Here is a 21,088-nt window from a genome sequence, read left to right as displayed (position 1 = left end):
GTTGCACGCTATCACTGACATCACCAGTATGGATATCAAACCTATTGTTAAAAACAACACTCTAACTACGAAGAAGGAGAGTACCATTGGTTACTCATGAGGTCGTAGATGCTGGTCGCAGTTTTCACCACAATGATTCTTTCACAGTCGGTTGGTCTTTGTCTGCCAAAACGACGACGTGCGGGGGTGAGTTTAGAATTACGTTTGTCTGTTTGTTGGAGTGGAGTCAAAACGAAAGTACTGCGACGGGGCGTGGCGGTTAGGATCGAGCTGGGACCTTCGCCACCACCACTCATCGTTGCGACAGTTTGCGATGGTCCCACCTCGATCCCAACCGCTATGTCTCACCGCGCCGCTTCGAGCACAGCCGCTTACGCAGCGAGCTTCGTGTCAACTTGATCCAACCATAACGATTAATTCCAGCACATTACCAAGTTGTCCATGAGCAATCCGGAAATGGAGCAGAAGAAAGTGAGCACGTCATCCACCTCATCTTCAAAGTAAGTTTATTTTGGTATTTGCACCCAGGCAGGTCCTATGATCTGCTCACTTAGTCATGATTCAAACGGTGCGAAGATGGATGTAACTGACTTAAAAATCGAAATTCCACCACGAAAAGAAACGGAAAAACAACCGGAGGTGTGTCATATAGTCTTTACCTCATGCAAACTTATATTGACTATTTTCTGTTTGATTTCTGCTAAAATTATTCATTAATTATTATTATTAAGATGGTAAAAAAGGTAGAAAATGAAATTCAAGCTGAACCTGCGTGAAGTGGTCCTCACAGTTACTCTCTGGAGTAGGAATTCGTACGAACTTAACGTATCGACATGGCACAACTGAACGTAGGAGCTCACCTCTCACATCTGTTGCTGCTCAGACTCTTACTCGCTTACTCACCTCTGCCCTTACTAACTTCGTTGGTAAGCTGGTGGTGGAGTAATACACATTATCTGGTGATGTATAGTCGGGTCAGAACGACTTGAAGCTCGGTGCAGTTCCTTGAGCGCTGCGATGGAGCGTAGCGGCCAAGATCGAGGCGGGATCTTCACTCGGACTGCAGCGATGAATGGTGCTAACCAAGGTCCCGCCTCGATCCTAACCGCTGCGCTCAACCGCGCCACTTACGATACCGATATTCCGATTTGATCCGAATAAAACTAAACCGACTAGAATCATGAAAAAAAAAAACTCCTTAAAGGTAAGGCAGAAGGGAAAGAGTAACAATAGATAAGAATTCAATTTTTAGAGAAGTTGGCTTGATGACCTGACGATGGACTGACTAATTAACGATCGATAATTGCGCACACTACAGACACTACAGGATTCATTCATATGTGGCAACTTTGCAGCCAGATCAATACTTTCACCGAGATTTGAAGGCATCACCCAAGGTGTGGATTTTCGTTGGAGTATACCTATCTCGTGTCGTAGATTATGAATACAGGGGTGGTTCCGTTTCTTTCTCCTTGTATCTTTGTAGGCAGACGGCTCCGGAATGCTGTTTCTTAAGACTTTACCTGCTGCACCCTTGCGCCACGCCCCCCACTGCGATTCATCGAATGAAATGAATTGCCTATCGGGATGTCCAAACAGATTTTCGACGAATCGCAGGCGAGGGCGGGGCGCAAGGATGGGGCGTTGTAATAGCGGACGTCGTAAGGAACCGCATTGCGAAGCCGTTTGTTTACAGTGATGCAGGGAGAGATGAGCGAACCATCCCTGTGTCCATAATCTCGATACAGGTATACTTCAATGAAAATCCATACCACACCAGATAAGTGGGGTGATGCCTTTAAAGATGGATACCGTTCGAGACATCCGTAGATAGTACTCATAATCAATTCAAAGCTGAAAATTGCACAAAATTGAATTAATGCGAAAAAAATCCCCATTTCAGTCCTTGCGACTGATAAGATGAGTTAGTGGAAGTGATGAGGGTGGTTCAGATACAAAGAAGAACTTGGAAACAAACAGTTACTTCAATTTCTACTGTTTAATTTCTGCTGTAAACCCTTCGTAATTTTGGTATTCGAAAATTTGCAATTTGTTCCACTATGACAAACTTTAGTTATTCTGCAAACCAGTCCGAACGTCCGTCAAACGCCGGACTTCAGACTTTCTGTGGCGTTCGCTTCGGTCGCGTTCACTGATTAATGAAAATTAATAGTAGCGGCATTTGCTGTGAAATTAGATTGATGCCTTTCAAACAATACTTTCTTCTTTTTTGTATAAAGTTAGAGGCAACATTTCATACATTTCTTTCTAAATGTTCCACATTTGGACATCATTAAAACGTCAGCTTTGAATACTCCTTCGATACCGACATAATACAGACAAAATTCGAGACTATTACTCGGAGTGTGGGTTTTCTTCATGCTTTCACCAACAGTTATCAAAGAATGATGTTTAACATAAAATGACGTGAACGACATCAAAGTACTGATAAAGATAACGTTCCACTTCAGATCATGTAAGCTGTTGGCTACTATTTAAGCAGTCGGTTTCATTCGTGTTCCCACTTCCTGAGGGAGGCATGCTACTAACTTGAGGCGAACGGAGAAGGAAACTGGCACGCGGAGGAGTCATAAAGGTGAAAAGCAACGCGCGCAGCGGCCACGGGTATGAAACGGTTGCAACGTCCCATTTACCTTTTGCGACATGCACACGAAGTTATTGCGCCCCTAATCCCACTGGTGGGGGCCGGCACACCAATCCGACGCCGTGGGAACCGTCCCACCCCCTTTCATAGGTATCTGGCGCCGATCCGACGCCGGTGGACTCGTCGCACACCATTTTTGGAATTTCGTTTCGCAAACACATACACACATGCATACATACACATACACATACACATACACACACGTGACAGACTAAGCCCGTTATTATATAGCAGAATTGTATGTGATGACTGTAATTTCACTGAGCTCAGCTTTTTTTTTTCTTTTTTTTTTTTGAACAAGAGGACAATTTTTGAGAAACAAGCACTCTTTTGAGGAGTGAGGTTTTTCCTCGTATTTTTTCCTATATTCTCATAATCATGTGAATACTTCCGATTAAAAGATGAAATTTCATCATTTACGAGTTAAGAAAAAACTCAAAACTACACTCGAATTTTACTCAGTACAGTATTGCAGTTTAGTACCGAAGGAACGAACGTACGAATTTCAGACAGACTTACGATCTCTAAAAGATGAAAAAAATCCTCTGCTCGATCCAAATGTGCGCGATCGCCTCATGTCCAAGAGGAATGCTGAAAAAACCAAAGAGACGGTGAGAACATTAAAATATCATAGTAAAGAGGAAAAAATGCATCACAACTAAACTTCGTTAAATCCGTTATTTTCTTTAATTTTTTTTGTAAACGAAGCGAAAATGAACATTTTTGAATACTAGGCAGAAATCAATCAATCTGGTCTCAATTCTAATTAATCAGTTTTTTTTTCTTGCATGGAAATATTATCTCTGGGGATTATTACATCTCCTTATTTAAAAAAGAACACGCGTAACTGTTTTGACATAGTATTGCATACTAGAAATGGTGAAACGATAGGATAGCATAGCTGTTGAGAAACGAAAATTCATTTAAAGGCATCACTCCACGAATCTGAGGTGGTACGGATTTCAGGTGGAGTATTCGTATACAGGATGGGAGACTAAGGAGAGGGGGGTGATTCCGTCCATTTCTTCCTAATTGCCGTAAAAAACGGCCCGGAAGATACGGCTTCAGTCGCTCTGGCGCACTATTTTCTACAGGGAATTCGACTGGAGCGCGCCAGCCTTGTGCGGCGCTGCATCTTCCGGGCCGTTTTTTACGGCAATTAGGAAGAAATGGACGGAATCACCCCCCTCTCCATAGTGTCCCATCCCGTATACGAATACTCCACCTGAAATCTGCACCACCTCGGATTCGTGGGGTGATGCCTTTAAATGTTCCCTGCATGGACAGAGGGAATTTTCGCCTCCTATGAGCTTTTCACGAAAAACTCACATTTGGAATTATAATTCACAGAATTTTGGATTCAAACCAACATAAGATTACAAGTGGAATTTTGTTTCCATCTACGACTGAGCTCTCAACGGGGAAAATTCTCTGCCGTTCAATCCCAAGTTAGGATGAAAACATTTACGCCTAAGCAGAGAACGTGTCGTTCTTTCTGGTGCACAAACGTGAGATTTCGAGGTTGAGAGCGCTTGGTATAGGTGTTAACACTCATATGAATGTATGCTAGTATGCATACATATAAATATTAATATCATGAGTCTATGAAAAAATAAAATAAAAGTACAAACTTAACATTTCTTTCATAGGAACTTTTTCCCTGTCATTTTGAAGGCCTTGAAAGCATAAATACCTCCTGACCGCTATTAAATTGTCATTTTCAAAAATTCGAAAAATTTCAGGCACAAGCACAGCATCCTGCGGATTCGGTACGTTCACCTAATATCATTGACATTTTTTTTTACATTCTTAGTACTGGTACAAAAATGTGTTCTAGAATTTTTCTGTGGTTTCGAAAATCACGGGAAAACGAGGAACACAGAGTAAAGCAACAGTTAATGAGGTAATCTACTAAAACCTTATTTCTATGAATCACTTCATAAATCCAGCAAAACATTGGGAACTCCAGGCCAAACAAGCAGCTACTGCAAGTCCTCTCCCAGTGACATCCAACCCAAACAATATCGATGCTGACGGAAACACAAAAAAGGTACAATATTAAAGAATTTCTGCGTTAAATTAATATATATATATATATATATATATATATATATATATATATATATATATATATATATATATATATATATATATATATATATATATATATAAGATTTATTCTGAGTCTCTTTTCTGAGTTTATTCATTTATTTAAAGCGCCCATAAATGTGACGTAAATAAAAACAAGAAATGACAGAGTTCATTAGACTTTTGTCTCTACATTTTGGACGTCAAAGTTGGCCTTTTTTGCATATTGGTGATGTATGCTGACAGGTCATCCTCCTGCAAAGGAAAGGAGGAAGTCCTCACGCGAGATCCTTTACCCAAACCCAGAACGCTCCAGTAAAACCACGGTTGTCAGTGTTAGGTGGCCAACTTAACCCGGAATGGTTAAGCATATCCGGGTAAGCAGGTGGGGGACTTCAAGCGGAAGGCCTCACCACGTTTGCTATCCTTGAATGGCTAACCACCGCTGTGAGAGAGTCAAGACCAATTTTAAGGACGTAGTTTAAAAATAGGTTTAAAAAACGACATTCCAGCTTGCAAATGAATACAATGAATAGCATATTTTAGGTTTACTGCTGAACTCAGGGGATGGACTTCCTGTTTCTGCTGTGCCTAGATCGGCTCATAATACTTCTAAATCCCGCACGTCACGTGGGTCCAGCCTGCAATCAAGGAACTGGGATGTGCAAAGGAGGGGGAGGTTTGGAGTCGCCTCCAACAAACGACCGCCATGTCTACTGGGGAGGATGTATCGTTCTCCCAAGAAGTCGTGGGACTAGAGGCCGGCAGCCTGCCCATGGCTTTTGAATTGTATGCATCTAACAGTAATAAGCAAGAGTCTCCTGACTCCGGAGGAAAATCTGGTACGGTAGCGCCAGGAAAGGCGGTCTTGCAAGAGCCATGTAGGCTATCGAAACGAAAAGAACTAGGATGGAGATCTGCACTTACAAGCTTGCATAGGAAGCGGCCATTGAAGACGTGACTAATCCAGTGGGAAAGATGTGATCTCTCGTAGGGAATGTCGGACATTTCCTAACCGACGTTAGGCCCCAAATGGTTGTATGTTTTCCACATCTGAGCATAGACTGTACGAATATGCTTAAACGTAACCATAATGGTAGCGTACCACGATTTTGACGTGGTAGGAAGAAACCGTAGCGAAACCTAGAGTTCGGATTGTAGATTACGGAAACCAACATTGCTCCGCTCAGCCTTCCTTAATCGTTGAGAAAAACAGCGTGGGAACTGCCTTAGTTCCTAAAGTACGTTAGGTTCTATGTACGCATTCTGATCCTCTCAGCCTCAATCCATTGCTTTTAATTAGATGGGATGGTGAGGAGACCTCATTGATCCTTGACCGGTCGCACGTGGACGCGGAGCGTGCACGATGGTGGCGCTTTGCAGCTGATTTCGTAGGAAAGAATGCTGTTTTCCACGACGTTCTCACGACGATTAGGAAAGGATGAAAGGAACTGCGCTGTTTCCCGTAATCTACAACCCAAACTCTAGGTTTCTGCAGTGGTTTCCGCACCACGTCCTGCGATGGCTTAAAGCCTACCTCTAGATCTAAGTTCCAGTGAACAACGGCTACAAAGGTGACCGCTTTGAGGGCTGCAAACTCTTATCGAGTAACATTCCATAGTTGGAAAAAATCAAAAAGTGCTAAAACACTCCACGCGGTCCAAACGGCCTAAAACCCGGACGTTTGTATTTTAGATGTTTGGTCCAGAATTGCACTTTTTTTCGGCTCACCTCCGGACCACAGTAAGCGTGGAGCCATGAGGATTCTGGAGGTAACGGTTGACGCATCCCTGAATGACCGATCTTACGAGCAATGGCTCGGTTTGACAACCTGGCAACCTTAAAGGCTCGAATTTGAGCTTGTTCCTCTGTGGAGAGCACAGTTCCGCGACTTGGCATAGTGGTTATAATGAAGAGCAGATCAAGCTAGTTATATATGACATGATTTTCTCGCCAAAAAAAATGCTCTTTCCAGAGAGAACCTTCAACTTGATGAAAACCTCTTGGTGGATACATTTTTCTGAAACAAAACATTTTTTCAAATAAGTCCCATTCTCGTTTGAGACAGAATCTCTTTCCGAAGACAAGTAGCTAACTATTTCTGACCACGAGGAATCTAATGAGACTATTTTGGTTCACCAGAAATGAGTGAAAAACATGAAATCGTCAAATTCAAGGTGGATACATACTTTTGAAACGCACTGTATAATGAGTCCATGAAGAAATAAAATAAAAAGGCTGAAAGGCTTACACGTCTTTCATAGGATTTTTTTTTTCGTGTCATTCTGAAGGCCTTAAATACCATAATAATAACAGATACCTCCTGAATGCTATTAAATTGTCATTTTCGAAAATTCGAAAAATTTCAGGCACAAGCGCAGCATCCTGCGGATTCGGTACGTTCACATAATATCATTCACATTTTTTTACATTCCAAGTACTGGTACAAAAATGTGTTCTAGAATTTTTCTGTTATTTCGAAAATCATGGGAAAACGAGGAACACAGAGGAAAACAATTTATGAGGTAATCTACTAGGAACTTATTTCTATGAATCACTTCATAAATCTAGCAAAACATGAGAAACTCCAGTCCAAATTAGTAGCTACTGCAAGTCTTCTCCCAGTGACATCCGACCCAAACAATATCGATGCTGAGGGACACACAAAAAAGGTACAATATTAAGAAATTTCTGCGTGAAAATATATATATATATATATATATAAGATTTATTCTGAGTCTATCTTTTCTGAGTTTATTTATATACTTATATACGCCCATAAGTGTGCCGTAAATAAAAACAAGGGAAGTGTTAGGTGACCAACTTAACCCGAAATGGTTAAGCATATCCGGGTACAATTAGTAGCAAAAAGGATAAAGGGTAAAGTATCTGGCGTCAATCAATCCGCTTGGGATGCGCCACCATGTTCACTTCAATTCAGAATCGTTTGAGGTTCACGAACGTGTAACTGGCCTACACAATGACTTGCGGGGGCCAGCCGATGTGTCAAGTCAGTGTTTCTATCCTGCTGGAGAAGTCCGGTACCAACTTATGGACCCGAGAAGGATGAAAGTCTTAGTAAGCACTAGCGCAGATTCGAACCTCCGGTCGATCGTGCAACTAGCGGGACCTCTAACCACTACACTACACCCGCCCATTAATAGCATGTTTTGTGTCATATTACTGAATCCACAGATCTCTCTCACTACATGAATCACAGCCAGCTAGTTGCGAGGTTACGTGGCCCCAGGTGGCGGATAGAGGGCTAACCGACAAACACGGAGGCTAAACGGGATGGACTTCTTGTTTCTTCTGTGCCTAGATCGGCTCATAATAATTCTACATCCCGCACGTCGGTCTGGCCTGCAATCAAGCGACTGGGATGTGCAAAGGAGGAGGTCTGGAGTCACCTCCAACAAACAACCTCCATTTACAGTGTGGAGGACGTACCGTCCTCCCAAAAAATCATGGAGCGGGAGGCCGGCAACCTGCCCATAGGTATTAAAATTATATGCATCTCACAATAATAACAACAGATTTTTCTGACTCCGGAGGAAAGCTTGTTACGGTAGCGCCAGGAAAGGCGGTATCGCAGGAGCCGTAGCCTAGGCTACCGAAACGAAAAGAACTAGGATGGAGATCTGAACTCATTCGACTTACTTGAATTAATCGGCGGGCTGATGTCATCGCCTGACGCGATTACCCGCATCTTCGCTGAGATGTGCCGTCCCTGAACATAGCTCTGCCCAACCTTCTCGATCTTTTGCAAGAGCTTGCACAGAATCAACCCATTCGTCGCTATTCCATATTCTGCGAAACCTTACGTCTCGAATGAACTACCTATTCACGCCGAGTGTCCTCAGGTCTTTTTTCACCACCTCAGTCTAAAACTTCCGTTCTTCCGCCGGTATACCACATCAATCTCTGCGTAAAGGCCTCCATTGTGAATACCCTAGGCCAAGAGTAGCCAAGTAGCGGTCTAAGCAGCTTTCGTTCCATGCAGTCAAGCCTCTCCATAACCGTTGATGGTGCTGCCCAAGTCTCCGATCCGTACATCATGATGTGGCGAATTGCGGATAGGAAGACTCGCAGCTTGGCTCCGTTGGTGATGGGCTCGACCACAGGCATTTCGCTAAGGAGTTAAATGCAGAAATGGCCTTAGCGCATCTTTGCTGAAGATCTCTCTTGTAGCAGCCGTTGTTCTTCAAAGTACAGCCCAGGTAACAGAACTTATCGACGAGTTCTGTCGATTGTCCGTCCACCCTGATTCCTGTTCAAGGTTTCAAAAAGATCCACATCTGCTTGCATTTATTAGAACGCAGACGTAGTCCATAGGCTGCAGCCAACTTCGATACAAGGTTGACAACATGTCGAAGTTTCGTGCTGCTTTCCACGAATATAACAACATCGCCAGCGTATTCGAGATCGGTCAAGGAACGTCCTGATGGTGCCAGAATCATATCAATCCATATCGGCAGGACACTGATCTACTGTTATTCGCATAATGTCGTCGATGGCGAAATTGAAGAGGAAGGGTCCTGCCACTGCCCCTTGTCTTACTCCAGTTACCACTTCAAACGGTGTTGTACATCCGGCTGGTGTTCGAACTGCAGCATTTGTTCGTTGATTCATGTCATCAAGCAAGCGAACGAACTTTCCTGGTACTCCATCGGCGCGGAGCGCGTTGAGAAGACGGCCTCGATGAGGAGAGTCGGAAGCGGCTTCAAAGTCCGGAAACACTAATTGCATTGGCTTCGAATACCGCTGCCAGATTTCGATCACTCTCCTGACGATGAACACCTGGTCAATCGTAGATCGGGCAGGACCAAAGCCAGCTTGCTCGTCGCGCGTTGTTTCTTCGCGATGTTTGATGAGTCGGTCCAGGATAATCTGTATTTACAACGCACGTAAGCTTGCGTAGGAAGCGGCCATTGAAGACTAATCCAGTGGGAATGATGTGATCTCTCGTAGGGAATGTCGGACATTTCCTAACCGAAGTTAGGCCCCAAATGGTTGTATGTTTTCCAGATCTGAGCATAGACTGTACGAATATGCTTAAACTTAACCATAATGGCAGCGTACCACGTTTTTGACGCTGTGCAGAAACTGTAGCGAAAGCCTAGAGTTCGAATTGTAGATTACGGAAGCTAGCACTGGTCCGCTCAGCCTTCCCTAATCGTTGAAAAAAACAACGTGGGAACTGTCTTAGTTCCTAAGGTACGTTAGGTTCTATGTTCCCATTCTGTACCCACGTGATACGGTGGCTTCAACCCTACCTCTGGATCTAAGCTTCAGTGAACAACGACTGGGAAGCTGACCGCTTTGCGGACCGCAAACTCCTATCAAACTCCAATCTAAGCTTCAGTGAACAACAACTGGGAAGCTGACCGCTTTGCGGACCGCAAACTCCTATCCTATCAAACGCCAATCCATAGTCGGAAAAAAGTTCTGAAACACTCCACCCAGTCCAGACGCCCTAAAACCGACGTTTGTATTTCAGATGTTCGGTTCAAAATTGATTTTTTTTTCCAGGTCACCACGGGAACCCCAACAAGTGTAGAGCACAACTATTCAGAATACGAAGCAGATGTTATGAGACCACGAAAAACGCATTTTTTCACGAAAGTGACAAAAATTAAGAGAGCGAAAGACGATAGGAGCAGAATGGAAAACTCATATATCAGGAATGAATCTAAATACATTGGCTACCACAATTCTACAAAAACAACATTTTTACAGTTTCTCAAAAGACACAGTGAACGTAAGTCACAGCTCTTTGATCCATCTTTAAAGACATCACCTCACGAATCTGGGGTGGTGTAGATTTCAGCTGGAGTATTCGTATGCGGCACCGCACAAGACTGTCGCGCTCCAGTCGAACTTCTTGTAGAAAAGAGTGCGCCAGAACGCCTGAATCCGTATCTTCCGGGCAGTTTTTTAAGGAAATTAGGAAGAAATGGACGGAATCACCGCCCTCTCCATAGTCTCCCATCCTGTATACGAATACTACACCTGAAATCCGTACCACCTCAGATTCGTGGAGTGATGCCTTTAAATCCATCTCTTTCAATATAATCTACAAGTTGCAGAGCATGATCGCGAACAGGCGACATGTTTAGCACCTTGTCCCGGATTACCTGGAAAGGTGAGTTTGCTGAGGTCTTTTTTCTCGAATTATTCATACTACTTTGAGAAAGTATGAGTTATTGTAATATGCTGTAATAACCCTGTTTCTTTTAAGTTTTCTTTTCAGGAACCCGGAAGAGCGGTTGAGCAAACGGTGCCTGTTACTTAATGTCAAATAATGTATGTATTTAAAATGCGTAGTTCATTAGCTCGAACCTATTAAGGGATGTCTAATCTCCTACCCTTGGGATCGTCTTTTTACTATCGAGAAAGAATTAGCTCAAGCTAATGAGATCGCTGATAGCGTAACTGCGCTGAGCAGCAAAAAAGCAATCAAAACGTTCACGTTAATTGTTTTTCCCCGCCTCATTCAGCAAAATTTTTCTTTCTCCTTTAACCGATCCACTGTTTGAAGAAAAATTTAGAAAACGTTAGAAAATTCCGTCAAAAAAAGAAAAGAGAAATTGATCTGGAGGATTTTCCGTGGGCCAAAAAAACGACAAACGCCTCATTGAGTGTGTCCGTTCAATTTCCAAAATTAGACGATTTCACTCGGATATTTCCCCCGGTTCTCGAGGGAATTTCCTTCGAATTAAAGCAACGAACGAAGGAAAGAGAGCATCTGCTTCAGTGAGTTTAGTGCTCAGCCCATTAGGATTTACTGTAATTTCTCAATAGATCCCAAATCTTAGCCAACAGTTCAAATTCCATTCGAAAATGCAAAAAAAAAAACAATCTTTTCATTCTGTTTATTGATTTCGCACCTAAATCTTATGTCTTCCAAATCTTTACGTGTTTATTTGTCTGTTTGTTTGTTTGTGTCATGAATCGAAAAAGGTTTCATCCCTACAGAAATGTTGTCCCTGTTCAAATGTACCTATTGTGTAAATAAATAAATGATACTCTGCATAATTTGACGTCCACTAGTAAAATTACTGTAACTTTTGAAAGATAAAAGAGATAGGACTAATAGTGGTTCCGAATATCCCCTCTTTTTATGCATAATTTAAAATTTTATTCTGGTTCAAAAATACTTCTTTTTCAGACAATGCGAAGAAATGATTATATGATTCGACTTCTCTATCTCTATGGAATTTATATTGATCGATCTGTTCTGCATCATGTGATAAATCGATTAGAATTGTTGAAAGTGAACTAGTCACGCTCTTTGGAACATAAAAATAATCCTAAAGGTTTCTATACGAAGTGCTGATCTCAAAGATAGTCTCAAAAAAGTGATGATCACTTCTTTTTTCAATGCTAACGAAAATGTCCGATTTCGACTCCGTACCGATCGATGAAATTGATCGAGAATTGATAAGGATGGCCGAAACATTGTTTCGATCTCGCTATATAGATCTGATCTTTTCAATTTTTCCAGTTGTTAACGCTTTGAGAGGAATTTCAAAAACCCTCCAACCTTCGAGAAACCTTTTAAGAAAATTACAACAATGTTTTTTCTCATAATTCATCTTTCTCGAAGAAACCGCTACAACTAGCCGTTTTTTTTATTTATTATTATATTATATTATATTATATTATATTATAATTATATTATTTTATTTTTTTCTGATATTGGATCAAAGATCGACTACCACATTCCTCATGGAATGACAGACATCGGTCATTTTTGCGATTGTATCCAATCGAGATATCGCTGGATTTCTAGGGATGTCTTGCTCGATTTATCTCCCAATTTGACGTTGTCCTATTAGGCATCATATCCAAACTTAACCAAATTAGATCCAAATGTATTCACCGATCGATTTTATCCTGATTCACTTGTTATCGGCCCGTACTCGAAAACTACGAAATCCATAATGATATAAAATAAAATCCAATCCAAATCAATCAATCCACTGAAATCCATAATAATCCATAAATAATAAATCGTTCTCCAGTGGAACAGGAAAAGGTGCACTAAGGAATCATTCGTAAACTGTTTGTCCAGCCCTTCATTCATTTATGTATGCTTCTTCCATAGTGGATAATTGCCGATAGGGACTATTCCATAACTCGCCGTAATAAATCGCTTGCAGTCTATCAGGTCCAGAAATCTGGAGTATTCAAAAAAAAACTCGTTCTGATTCGCCTAAGAACAACTCTGAATGAACTTACTTTATGAAAATGTTTTGTACAAATAGAAAAGACTTAAGAAGATTGGAGAGAGAATTTCTACAATACATTAATTATATTAATAGCGACCATTATTCATTGCTTCGTACTATACTTCAGCTATTACTACTATTCACTTTATTTTTTTACACATTCATTCATTCATTCGAAAATACTCACAGGTTGGCCATAAACCAAAAAAAAAAAACAGAGCTCACTACTTTTTTGCTTCAACTCTTAAAGAGAAAATTTTTTTCACATTCCTGTGGTGAATTGACAAATCATTCTCTACATCTAGTAAATTATCGTTGGAAAAATGCTTATATACTATGTTACTACATTACTATATTGATGTTTACATATTACTTTAGTACTGAACAATTTCAACCTTGTAACTACTCTACTTAATAAGATGGGAGAAATTCTTCTTCCTAATAAGAAAAGAGAAACTCTTCTGAAAGCAACAAGTCTCGAAGTTTCCTGCATGCATCATTGCACTTTTAATTAGGAGGTGAAGTGCCGTTTAAAATTTTTGAATGGCTCTTGAGTGCGCAGTTACTCGTCGACTCTAACTTAAAAGACACTCTTCGACCTCTTCCTAAGAGAATCTAAGCAATTCTATTATTTCATATTAACAGATTTATTTCATATATTTATTTTTTTCATATTTATTACTTTTTTATTTGCGACCAATTTTACCCCCTAACACTTCTATTAGCTCAACATCTATTTATTTTTGTTTATTCTATGTTTATTTTGAGTTGAAATTGTTGTAATTCTTTGTTTTTTGCTAAATTTCCGGCGAAATCGGCTCCCCCAGAGTCGAAAAGGCGAAATCGAAAGTAGTTCATTCGGTTATGGTTCAAAACGACCTGAAGCTCGGTCCGGCTGCGTATGCAGCCGCGCTCGAATCAGCCCGGTGGAGCTAGCGGTTGCGATCGAGGTGGGACCTTCGCTAGCATCACTCATCACTGCAGTCTGCAGTACGAGTAAACTTAGCGTTGGTCCAGTGGAAACGTACAGAACCATCAATACGGGACCAGTGATCTCCGGCATTTAGACTTTCAAATATATTGGGTTGGATCGTTTTGAGACTAAATGATCCTCTGTATTTTTTTTTCTTAGGTTGTGTTCTGATCTCGGAACACGACAATTGATGATTTGTAATGTTGCAATACTGTCCCCTCCTTGCCGACCATATGGCAAGGAGGCGGTGCGTTTGAATGAGTATGTAGTTCATGGACTAGCCGGGGCAGGCGGGCATTCTTCCGTGTGTTCCTGACTTTCTGCATTTTTGATAAACATTGTACCACTGAACCACTGCTTTCTTTCTTGGGTATAAAATCTCATATTATCGTGAGCCGAACTCACGAGCACAGGTTGAACCAAACATGAGATTTCTGTGAACATTAATTCTTGGCTAACTCTTCAGCGAGATCGCCTCTTTTAGAGCTTGAAAAGGTAAGATCGAACATTATTTATTTTTGAAAAGCCCTATTTCCCCAATAAACAAAATCCTAAGCTTATTACTGGATCTCACAGCTACATGTGGAAGTGTAAATTCTACGTTAGAAGCAGACAGAACCTTCCTTTCGCTCCTGGATACCCGTGGTTAGGTGATTAGTACAATCACGATCTTTAAAAGCATCACCCCACGAATCTGGGGTGGTAAGGGTTTCAGGCGGGTAATGACCACGCGGGGTCGTAAATTGTCGGGAAGAGGTTGATTCCGTTCATCTCTCCGTGTATCAGTGGGAACGGACGACTCCGGAACGCTGTTTCTCACGACGGCTTCTGTTGCAATGCGCAAACCTTGCGCTCGCCCCCGCCTGGGATTCGTGGAAAACCTATTCGGACGAATCGCAGGCGGGGCAGGGCGCAATGGTTGCGCACTGCAACAGAAGCAGTCGTAAGGAACAGCGTTCTGGTCGTCTGTTTACACTGATACAAGGAGAAATGAACGGAATCACCCTCTCCCCAGCAATCTACGACCCCGTCTAGGCATTACCCGCCTGAAATCCGTGCCATCCCAGGTTCGTGGGGTGATCCTTTTAGACATGGAGACTTCACCCCCATTAAGTTTACACTAAAATGTTTACTCATCAGTTTTTAAAGTTTTCGCATTCTCCATTCATGAAAACGTCCTCGGCACTGCACATCTATGGAGTGCCATCGAGATTCTTAACGGTAACACTAAGAAACCTCATAGAATCATGAAGGTGAATCCTCATAGAGGTCCTGCGAAGCACTTATGCTACGTCGTTTCCCTAGTCGTCTAACACTTCCAGTAACTGGCAAACATCCAAAACGTGTAAACGCTGACGAAGCGGTGTCTTGCATCACTTCCGGTGAGCATTTCTTTCCCTGATAGAGGAGTTCACCATTTGAATTGATTTAATTCTCAGGTGACCACATTTATGTCCATTCACATGCATCAACTCCAACAGAACTTCTGGATGCGCTATGCCATCATGTTCAACGAAATAATTTGTCGAATATACGGCCGTCACATATTATCCTAGGAGGAAGAATACCGTGGACGGATAAGGAATACTGGGGTCAGCGATTTCATGTAACTTCGCTCATACTCAAACAAATGTGGAGTAATGTTTTAGGTAAAATTCGTTCAAAATGTCTTTTCATAGGTGGAAGTCTACGAAATCTGGTCAACAAAGGTAAGTCATCAGCCCATGGCAATTCTGATTTTAACGCCAGGATTTTTTTCTTAGAGCTTTCGGTTAGAAGGGAACAAAGAGTATGACCTCGTCTCCGAAGATGTACGAGTTGATATGGATGCGGTCCAGCCGTCAAAACAAACATATAGTCAAAACGACATAAAGCCCGATACAGTTGCATAAGCGGCCGCGGCCGAAGGAGCGCGGTGGCGCGTAGCAGATGAGATCGAGGTGGGACCTCCGCTAGCACCACTCATCGCTTTAGAGCTAGCAAGAGTCCCCTTCGACTCTAACGCTTACGCAGCTGCACCGCCCATGTCGTTCTGACCCGATAATAGTTGTAGTGAAGCGATAGCTGCGTCACAGCTGTGCGTACACGTGCACGTTCTGAAGGGAAAATTTTGCCAGAAATTGTAATGATTATTAAGTTTTAGGTCATGCCGATTATATTCCCATCTTTCTTTCACAAATCCCTCAACTCTTCTACAGTGGAGGGTTACCAGTTGATGTTGCATTGATCTCTGTCAGCCCACCAGGTTACTTTTTTTTCTTTTTTTTTTCTCGCTTTCTTCTCGGAAAATTCATAGAGCATCCATAGAGTAGGGAACAGATTTTTTCGTTTCTTTTTTTTTCAAATTTTATTTCATCGGATCCTGGATTACTTTTATTTCGAGCCAAAAATCGTTTTTTTTAGACAGTAGAGGTTTCTGCACAATGGGATTGGATATTGACTGTTCTAGAGCGGCTGCAAGTAACGCCAAGAAGATCATTGGTAAATCCATGCTTCAATTGAAAAATCCCACTAATTTTTAAATAGAATTACGTCAAATCTCTAAGTTATTGACTCCGGCGAATGGAAGAAGAACGATAGCACTAAGTTTTAATTTTAAAAGAAATGCACTGAAACAGTAAGCGAAAACTAATTGGAGACAGCGAGTAGGTCATTTGGTCCAATTGTTGTCTAAAGTAAAACAAGAATAGCTTGATAAATAGGATGTACGTGAAGCACAGGATTGCCGATAACATGATCAGGAACCAGTTTGATGTGAATAAGCGAAAATAATTTACCCGTAAAAATACGCCACCGCTATCAACATAGAAATCTTATGAGTAGAAAGTTTATCCTGTGTTTTAATCCGAAATGCATCTAAAAGGATAGAAGTAGTTTTACTTCCTGACAACATTTCACTAATAAGAAAGAAATAAGTAAGTAGGAGTGGCTGTAGACATCGCTTCTCATGATCTTTGATGTTATTCTGTTTTCAGTTATGTATTTTAAGAAAAAAACTTTCCTTTTCACTTTTACGTAGCTAACATTTAAAATAAAGTGAAGTTAGTTGGGAGAGGGCACTCAACCGTGCTCTAATTGAAATGTACTCGACTTGGACTTCTAGCGCAAAAAAATTCTATGGAGCGCAAAGACCATAAATATCGTTCTTAACTTCTAATGTATTTTCCATTTGAGGATGTGATAGTTCATCAATCAACAGTTAATCATTGAAAGTGAATAGCTGTGTCAGTCGGGACCCTAAAACCTAAGCATTACTCTTCGAGGATCCATGACATGTAGAATAATGCTACTAAAAGGCAGAAGAAGATAGAGTTGGAATAATTACTGCTTTAACTTTACCACGCTCTTCAGACAGGGTTACTGGAAGTGAATGGTAAGTCAGTCGGGTTCCACAATTACACTTTATCTCACAGGACACATTAGATTTTGTTTCTAAAGAAGCAAATATTACTTATTTGTTATTTTGACAACTTTCACTTTTATGCACTGTATATCTGCTTGTCCGTATTTAACATTCTTGTTTTTATTTTCCTGTTAGCTAGTTACTTTTTTTTAAAGGCATCACCCCACGATTCTGGGGTGGTGCGGATTTCAGGTAGGTTATGCCTATGCGGAGTCGTAGATTATGGAGAGGAGGGTGATTCCGTCCATTTCTTCCTAATTTCCGTGAAAAACGGCCCGGAAGATACGGCTTTGAGCGTTCCGGCGCGCCATTTTCTAACATCAGTTCGATTGGAGCGCGCCAGCCTTGTGCACCCTCCTCTCCATAACCTTCGACCCCGTATGGACATAACCCGCCTGAAACTCGCACCACTCAAGATTCGTGGGGTGATGTCGTTAAAGCACAGAACACAGTTCTGTATCTTCTTAGTAAAAATGGATCGTAAAATATAGAACAATCTTGGAGTCATTAATTAGATGCTAAGGTTTACAGCCCTTGTGAATCCGTCTGTGCCTCGAACCCACGGGGATACGTCGATCCACATCTCCCAGATAGACTACATGGTAGAAGTGCATGCACGTGAAGTTCACGCTAAACCCGACAGTGGAGCGGCTACAGAGGTTCGATGGAATTCCGTATTTTGGGGGTTTTCGTTCGCAATGACTTGAAGAGAAAATTCAATCCCGAATATTCGAATCTACTTATTTTCCTCCCAACTTTTAAACCAATAGTTGGACAGTCACCAGCAAGTTTCAAAATTCGATTCCATTTCCAGACCACATTCTTTCAGGTGGAGAAAACGATCGGTAAGCTGATTGCAGAAAATCTGGTTGACGATGGTGCCACTTTGCAGCTGGGTATGAAATTTTAAGAAACGTTGCGATAAAATCAGATAAAACTCACTGGAATAGTCAATCTCCTATTCAGGAATCGGAGCAATCCCTGACTCAACGTTATCAGCAATGAAAAACCACAAAAATCTCGGTATCCATACTGAAGCCGTCGGTGACGGAGTACTAGACTTGATAGATGCTGGTGTGATAACAGGTCTGAAGAAGTCTGTCCTTCCAGGAAAGGTGGCTGAATAAGAATTGTGACTATTTTGCTTCCGTGTGAAACTAAATTGTGTAATTGGTTAAGATCGTGACCAGCTATGCCTACGGTAGCAAACGATTCTACGAATTTATAGACGACAATGCCCTCTTTCGTAAGTAACACATTCACATATTATCATTTAAAGACAAAGTTCTCATTTTTCATTCAGATTTCGAAGGGAGCGATTGGACAAACCATCACGAAGTGATCAGATCCAACTCAAAAATGACCACTATTAACGCTTGCATTGAAATTGATCTCACAGGACAAATCGCCGCAGAATCCATTGGGGACACATTTTATTCTGGTAATGTTATTCCATTGCATTTCATCCTTGTAGTTTTTATCCTTTACTTTGAGATTATTTCACTTGCAAAATCAATTTTACGGGAAGATTCTCCTCTTTTAGGGTTCGGTGGTCAAGTAGACTTTGTCACAGCATCTGCAACAACACATGACCGTGAAGGAAAAGCCATAATTCTTCTTCCTTCGCGTACTTCGAAAGGAAAATCAAAGATAGTAGCCTCCTTGTCACAGGTACTAACATGAATCCTTACTTTGACAATCATATTTATGTGTTGCTTTGGCCCACCTCGACATCAGCCTATGCTATCCACAGCAAGCACGCTTATGTTTGCATACAGTCACCATCGACCACATAATTAGAGGGACTCAAAAGTTATACGAATTATTCCTAACAAAATTGTTCGTCGAACATAACTATAAATGCAAAAATGAACCAAAAATGTTTTTTGAAAACTCGTAAAAATGACCGGATAAGAGAGAAAAAAGGGACGAAAGAATCTCCAGTTCGATCCTGCCACTACGCCGCTTCCTCATTTTGTAGACTACTTTTGCTGTACGTGAATAACTAACCTAAAGGCAACGCATCACGAAAATGACGTAGTACGGAAACCACACGGGACCTGTAGTTCGAGTTGATTATGGAACCCAGTGTGGCTCCTCTAATCGTCGAAAAAGGAACCGTTTTATTTCCTACGAGTTACGTTAGAACACGTCCCCTTGTACACGCTGCGGTGCTGTCAGCAGCCTATTCCTTGGCTTCACTTGAAAAGCCTGTTGAGAAGACATCATTGATATTCGACCACTCACTCAGTGACGCGGCGCGTGAGCAGGGGTGGTGCGCTCCAACTTATCTCGTAAGAACGAACACCTTTTTTACGACGATTAAGGAAAGTTGAGCGGAGCCACGGTGGGTTCCGAAACCTACAACCCGAAAAAGGGTCCCCTAGGGCTTCCATGCTACGTCAATTTCGTGATATGGTACCTTTAAAGAAATAAATAAAGGAATATAAAAGACACATGTGTCATGAATAGAGTCCAAAAGATGCTGGTGCTGATGACACCAACAACATATAAAACATAAGTAACAAAATGTAAAAACAAAGTGCTAAAGAAATATTGCTTGTTTCAGGGAGCCGGTGTTGTAACAACTCGCGGTCATACTCACTATGTGGTAACCGAATACGGTATCGCCAATCTATTTGGAAAGAGTATCCGGCAACGAGCTTATGAACTTATACAAATCTCTCATCCTGAAGATAGGGAACATCTCGAAAAAGCCGCTTTCGAGCGATTTCAGTGCATGCCTTCGCTTGACTGAAATAGGAATTCTCACAATGTTCTGTTTTAAAATTTCTTTCCTAAAGTTCTAAGTTTATTGCCAAAAGGCATCGTAAGCTTAACATACTGATTGTAAGGGATATTATTACAACGATCAATTCTTAAGAAAACAAAACAAGGGAACAGCAAGTGGATACAAAGACGGCAAGTATAGTGTGACAGTCATTTAACCATGAGGCTCAATATACATTACCAACCAACATGCCCTCCAAACGGCTGCGATGAGGTACCAGCGGCCGTGAAATCTGCTTAATTACAATTACTAATTAATAGCTTAGTTACTCTTATCATACCCTACCATATATGAAATGCTTTTCTCCAGAAGAACCAATTTCTGGGACCGAACCTACAGAAGTAACACAGGGGACCTTAAAAATGTACTCAATTTCATGAAAAAAGTTCCTATACTGAACCTACATCTTAGAAATGTCTATACAATATGGAAATCTTAATAATCTCAATATGTCAACAATGGGTTCCTAAAACCTACCTACTCGTAATGAAAAAAAGAGAAAAACCATAGCACTGTAACGAATAAGAAACAATAAAAGTCGATGGAAAACACGTAACTTCGAGACCGAACCAATAGTCAGTGAGCGGAAAGGCAGAACATGATATATACACCACTTCAGGGATTGCTCACAAAGTCAGTTTCGAAGAAAAGCGGTATAGCAGTGTAATTGAGCAGATTGAGTCAATGAGGTCTACTGAATCACGGGTAAACAAAACGATTGCAAACAGAATGTGATATAAGAGGATTTCAGAACATCTCATGACTCGAAAAAGACTTCTGGAACTGAGGAACAGCAAACTATCACGGATTAGGCAAAAGTACTGAACAAACAATCCTTCTCAACTTCTCCTGTCCTCCTTGCTTCGCGCCCGCACGTGAACAGTCTTACCGAAAGGAGGAAAAAGTGAGAAATCAAGTGTACACCGAATACAAC

General features: G+C 41.4%; 4 protein-coding genes across 4 annotated transcripts; 2 read left to right on the top strand and 2 right to left on the bottom strand.

Moving 5' to 3' along the window:
- Positions 1-108: 108 nt before the first annotated feature.
- RB195_020185 (uncharacterized protein) lies at positions 109-11,048 on the top strand (the record flags this gene model as incomplete). The annotated part of the gene is made up of 13 exons (XM_064188382.1): positions 109-186; positions 424-500; positions 555-639; positions 3,175-3,276; positions 4,408-4,434; positions 4,503-4,568; positions 4,635-4,715; positions 7,123-7,149; positions 7,216-7,278; positions 7,345-7,425; positions 10,286-10,514; positions 10,843-10,898; positions 11,007-11,048. 13 exons carry the CDS (start codon positions 109-111, stop codon positions 11,046-11,048), a joined length of 1,014 nt encoding a protein of 337 aa, XP_064044263.1.
- RB195_020187 (uncharacterized protein) lies at positions 8,633-8,881 on the bottom strand (the record flags this gene model as incomplete). Its single annotated transcript, XM_064188384.1, has 1 exon — positions 8,633-8,881. The coding sequence occupies one exon, from the start codon at positions 8,879-8,881 to the stop codon at positions 8,633-8,635; it is 249 nt and encodes an 82-aa protein (XP_064044265.1).
- On the bottom strand, positions 9,215-9,502 carry RB195_020186 (uncharacterized protein; the record flags this gene model as incomplete). Its single annotated transcript, XM_064188383.1, has 1 exon — positions 9,215-9,502. One exon carries the CDS (start codon positions 9,500-9,502, stop codon positions 9,215-9,217), a length of 288 nt encoding a protein of 95 aa, XP_064044264.1.
- A 4,197-nt stretch (positions 11,049-15,245) lies between the features above and the next one.
- Positions 15,246-20,121, top strand: RB195_020184 (uncharacterized protein; the record flags this gene model as incomplete). The annotated part of the gene is made up of 12 exons (XM_064188381.1): positions 15,246-15,342; positions 15,400-15,552; positions 15,610-15,669; positions 16,104-16,205; positions 16,364-16,441; positions 17,895-18,022; positions 18,193-18,259; positions 18,330-18,478; positions 18,543-18,609; positions 18,667-18,804; positions 18,907-19,034; positions 19,933-20,121. The coding sequence occupies 12 exons, from the start codon at positions 15,246-15,248 to the stop codon at positions 20,119-20,121; spliced, it is 1,356 nt and encodes a 451-aa protein (XP_064044262.1).
- Positions 20,122-21,088: the final 967 nt, after the last annotated feature.

The sequence above is a fragment of the Necator americanus genome, chromosome II (genome assembly GCF_031761385.1).
Source record: "Necator americanus strain Aroian chromosome II, whole genome shotgun sequence".
In the NCBI taxonomy this organism is placed as follows: Eukaryota; Metazoa; Nematoda; class Chromadorea; order Rhabditida; family Ancylostomatidae; genus Necator; species Necator americanus.
The sequence above is the reverse complement of the archived record's forward strand: the minus strand, read 5'-3'. Positions and strand labels throughout refer to the sequence as shown.